At 43.3% G+C, this 5,000-nt stretch overlaps 1 protein-coding gene and 1 long non-coding RNA gene across 6 annotated transcripts in view; one reads left to right on the top strand and one right to left on the bottom strand.

The window, feature by feature from the left end:
* LOC149130204 (uncharacterized) overlaps window positions 1-5,000 on the top strand; it is a 300,717-nt gene that overhangs the window by 43,170 nt on the left and 252,547 nt on the right. The gene's annotated exons all lie outside the window — the stretch shown is intronic.
* The window catches only part of LOC106871699 (protocadherin-11 X-linked), an 86,414-nt gene that overhangs the window by 13,637 nt on the left and 67,777 nt on the right, over window positions 1-5,000 (bottom strand). For 3 of the 5 annotated variants that reach the window (XM_089345778.1, XM_089345781.1, XM_089345780.1), the window contains exon 2: window positions 17-2,780. In XM_089345778.1, the coding sequence (XP_089201904.1) occupies window positions 17-2,780 (2,764 nt within the window). The remainder of the gene's footprint in view (window positions 1-16; window positions 2,781-5,000) is intronic. The other 2 variants (XM_089345779.1, XM_089345782.1) reach the window with 1 other exon arrangement.

The raw sequence follows: 5,000 nt of genomic DNA, 5'->3' as shown, positions 1-5,000 counted from the left end.
AAGTGAAAGTAATTACGTTTGTTACCTGGCCTTGGTTAACTGTTGCTGCTGTGGGTTGGAAAATTTCTGACTGTTTGCCATGGCAGGGGTTAAATATGTTGCGGTCTTGGTTCCTCTGAGACGTTCGGAAAGTGCTGTTCCCTTTGAGGGTGTTGTCGTTCTGTAAAGACGGGCCCAGTTCAAGAGCGGTTGAGATCTGCGGCGTTGGAAGGCATTTGGAGGAATTCTGGTGCCCGCCAGAAGAGGCCGACGAGGAGGACGAGGTCAGTCGTGAGCTGGTTTGCCGCCGGTCGTTCCATCGAATCACGCAGATTGTTATTAAAATGACCAACCCGACCGACCCAGTCACGGCAATCAAGGCGATGACGACGAGCAGGTTCTGGCCCACTCCGCCGTTGCTTGGTGTAAGGAATTCTCCGTGTTTGTTTGACGTTTCATTACTGACCACTAACGATAGGGAGAAGTTAGCCGTGGTGGACAAGGGTGGCTTTCCGCGGTCTTTCACCATGAGCTGCAACATATACATGCCATTATCATCTCTGTTAGCCTCGCGGGCGAATGAGAGCGACCCGTACAAGGCGTCGACCGCAAACAAACCGTTTTCATTGCCGGACACGATTTCGTAACTCAGCCGCGCATTTTCGCCGCTGTCCCTGTCGGTGGCCTGCAGGACAGTTATCTCTTTCTCACCATCGGGGTAGTAGTAGATGGCCATGCTGAAGTTGGTGACGCTAGGAAACAGAAAATACGGCCTGTTATCGTTCTCATCCAGTACATCAACCAGAACATCGACTGTGTTGTTTAACGAAGGTTTACCGTTATCTTTTACAAACACCTTGAATCTGTATGAGTTTTGGTACTCGTGGTCAAGTAGCTGCCCCACCGATAAAAACCCATCGTCTGAAATCCAGAAAGGGAGTACTTGGTTCTCGTCTGTAATCAACGAATAGCTCAGTTTTCCGCCGTCACCGAGATCCCTATCGGTGGCGTTAATAAACCCAACCGGGAACTTCGGAAGTTGGTTTTCATACGTTTTGAAGTGGAACAGCTTTTCAGTGAATACCGGAGCCTCGTCGTTCACATCGAGCACGTTTACTCGCATGGTGGCGCTACTGGTGTGGGACGGTTTGCCGAGATCTTTGGCATAGATTTTAAACTCCTTCTTCGACGTGGATTCGCGATCGAATACCGTTACGGTGCGAATGATACCCGTTTGCGGGTCGACAATGAAATACGGCAGCGCGTCTCGATCGAAGAAATACCGCACCTCACCGTTCTGACCGATGTCTTTGTCTCGGGCCGAAACCGCTTCTACTTTTATGCCTATAATGCTGTTCTCTTCAAAGGTCACGTCGTAGACCGGGCGTTCAAACTGGGGATACTCGTCATTGATATCGTCAACTTCTACCCGGAAGTTACTCTCACTCTGGAGAGGCGGAGACCCTTGGTCACGACACGTGATCGTTACGTTAAAGTGTTCGTTCGTTTCACGGTCTACTGGTTTCTTAATTACCACTTCATAGTCATCTTTGTCCAAGCTACGCAGCCGGAAGTACTCGTGCGTCAACGCGCATCCCACTTTTCCGTTCTCGCCAATATCCGGGTCTTTTACTTGGACATACGCCACGAAACTCTCCGAGTTTGCACCCTCCGTGATTTTCGCAGTATGGGAGACGAAGTTTATGCTAATCTTGGGAGGGTTATTTTGGGAGTGAATGATTTGAACATGAACGACAACCTGGGCGCTCAGGGGACGCTCAGCGCCGTCAACGGCTTCTACAAACAGTTTATATTTCGTCGGTTGCTCAACGGAAATTTTCTGACTCAAATATATCGCGCCTGTGTCTTCATCTAATTCAAAAAGCTTTTTAGCCACTGAAGACGTCCGAGAGCTGAATTTGTAGCTTACTTGACCGTTTTTCCCTGAATCTGCATCGTTAGCTTTCACGTAAACAATTGCCTTACTTTTATTGACTTCATTTTCGGTGGTCACATTATACTTTGCTTTTTCAAAAACCGGAGCATTATCATTCACGTCGGCTACGATTATTTTAACGTCTAAGCTGCTTTTTTTGGGAGGCTTTCCGTTGTCCTCGGCCAGAATTCGAACTGTGTATCCCGGCTTTGTCTCTCTGTCTAGTTTTCCATCCAGGTAAAGATAAAGGTCGGACGAACCGTCGGGCCGAGTCGTAACGTCAAGCCTGAACGGGTCGCTGCTTTCTTCCTTCTCCAACCTGTACGTGATGTGCGAATTATTAACGCCAACGTCACCATCGGTTGCCTTAGCTATCGATTTTCGCTTATTCGTGTCTCCGTCCAGGAACTGCACCTCAATTTCTTTCTCAGCAAATAACGGTACGTGGTCGTTGGAGTCCTCGATAATGACTTCAACCTTCAAAACTTTCAACAATTCCTTGTCTTTTTGCACCGCCACGTCAACTGTCCTTTTGCAGATGATGGCCACGTCACACAGAGACTCGGCATCGAGGCGTTGCGCAGTATGCAACTCCCCCGATACCTCACTAACATTAAACAAAGCTGGAGACCCTCTCCCTGCTTGGCTCAGCAGTCGCAGTCTGATAAGATTTCGCTCCTCTGGGGCCACGCTGTCCAAGATCTTTGCATCGGTTAGAATATTCCCTATGAAAGTACCAGCAGGTAATTCCTCGCGGATCTTGTACGACAAACCTCCTTCGCTGTAAATACCGGGTAGGCAGAGCACTAGAAGCAGTAAAGATGTGAGGGCTTGCATTCTACGATGGTCACGTGTGTGCCGGTTCCTGAAAAGAGAACAGAAAAAAAAAAGAAAGAGAACAGATCAGAAAATGGCTTGAAAAAAATTTGGGTGGGGGTGGGGCGATAAATAGATATGAAGGTAGATAGACAAATTTACGTAGACAATCCCTTGTTGATTTTGTGGTCAGAAAACAAAAACCAAGGAAGAACAAAAAGAAAGAAAAAAAATTGCAGCGAACCAATATAATTGTGAATGTAAGGATACAACTGCAAACAATGACGACGCTATTGTACAATATTGTTAATACTAATCAATCAATAATTTCATTGAGAGCAGACGTACGCGGGACGGACAGCTCTGGGTAAACATCGGATCTATGTGTTTGTTTGTGCTGAGCAAACATAGGGCTTTGATTGGCGGTTTGCCTTGGAGACTTCCGGACACGGGCTGGACGCACGTACAGAAGTCTTTATACAGTAATATGTAAATATATGTGTACATGTGTTTGTGAATGCGCGTGTGTGTGTGTATACACACACACACACACACACATATATATATGCATACATTATATACATAAGTATATATCTATATCTATTTATCTATATATCTATATGTATACACACACATACACACACGCACACACAGACACACACATACACACACACATTATCTGTATAAATCTATATCTATCTATCTATCTATCTATCTATCTATCTATCTATCTATCTATCTATCTATCTATCTATATATATATATATATATATATATATATATATATATATATATATATATATATATATATATATCCACACATACAAGTACACACATATACATAGATACATGTGTGTGTATGTGTTATTTGTATGATGGAATTATATAAATATATGTGTGTGTGTATATATATATATATATATATATATACACACACACACAAGTATATACGTCGTTATATATATATATATATATATATATATATATATATATAATGACGTATATACTTGTGTGTGTGTGTATATATATATATATATATATATATATATATATTCGTTTTTTCGTTGTTCGAAAAAGTTTGTTTTCTATTTTCGTTTCTCATTGTGTTTAACGTTTTTTTTTTTTTTAATGTCCTGTACCCATATATGCATGCACGTATGTATACATATAGATGTAGCTATGCACATACATGTATGGATAAATGCATATATATATATATATATATAGTGTAGCGCGACCACCCACATTCCATTCCTTTACATCCAGCCATGCAATGGCCGTCCTGCCGTCTTCACAACCTTCGTTACCCACTTTCAACATCGCTTTCTCTGCCAACGTATTTAAACAGCTTTCGACGTATCAGTGCGTGTATTAATTACTTCAGCTTTTGATATGGATCTGTCCTTGTTTTAATCACAGATTACAGTTGTCCTCTGTGTATAACGTGTGTGTATACAGGGGTGGTGGCGGACAAACACAGACACATACACACATATACAGCGGTCTTCTTTCAGTTTCCATCTACCAAATCCACTCACAAGGTTTTAGTCAGCCCAAGGCTATAGAAGAAGACACTATCTATCTATCTATCTATTTATCTGTCTATTTCATATACTCTTTGTTTTTTACTTGTTTCAGTCATTTTGACTGCGGCCATGCTGGAGCACCGCCTTTTAGTCGAGCAAATCGACCCCATGACTTATTCTTTTGTAAGCCTAGTACTTATTCTATCGGTCTCTTTTTGCCCAACCGTAAGTTACAAGGACGTAAACACACCAGCATCGATTGTCAAGCGATAGTGGGGGAGACAAACACAGACACACAAACATATACACATATACAACGGGCTTGTTTCAATTTCCGTCTACGAAATCCACTGACAAGGCTTTGGTTAGCACGAGGCTATAGTAGAAGACACTTGCCCAAGGTGCCACGCAGTGGGACTGAACCCGGAACCATGTAGTTGGAGAGCAAACTTCTTTGTCTGACATACATGAACGCGTCACTATCATGATTACCAAGACCTTTTTGATCCTCACAAGAAAAGTGTCTGAATACACACACACACACACACACACACGTACACACACAGACACACACACGTACACAAACACACGTACACACACACACACGTACACACACACACACGTACACACACACACACGTACACACGTACACACACAGACACACGTACACACACACACGTACACACGTACACACACAGACACACGTACACACACACACACGTACACGTACGTACACACGTACA

The sequence above is a fragment of the Octopus bimaculoides genome, chromosome 30 (genome assembly GCF_046866305.1).
Source record: "Octopus bimaculoides isolate indiv1 chromosome 30, ASM4686630v1, whole genome shotgun sequence".
NCBI classification, from domain to species: domain Eukaryota; kingdom Metazoa; phylum Mollusca; class Cephalopoda; order Octopoda; family Octopodidae; genus Octopus; species Octopus bimaculoides.
Note: the sequence above shows the minus strand (reverse complement) of the source record. Positions and strands in the feature narration are given on the sequence as shown.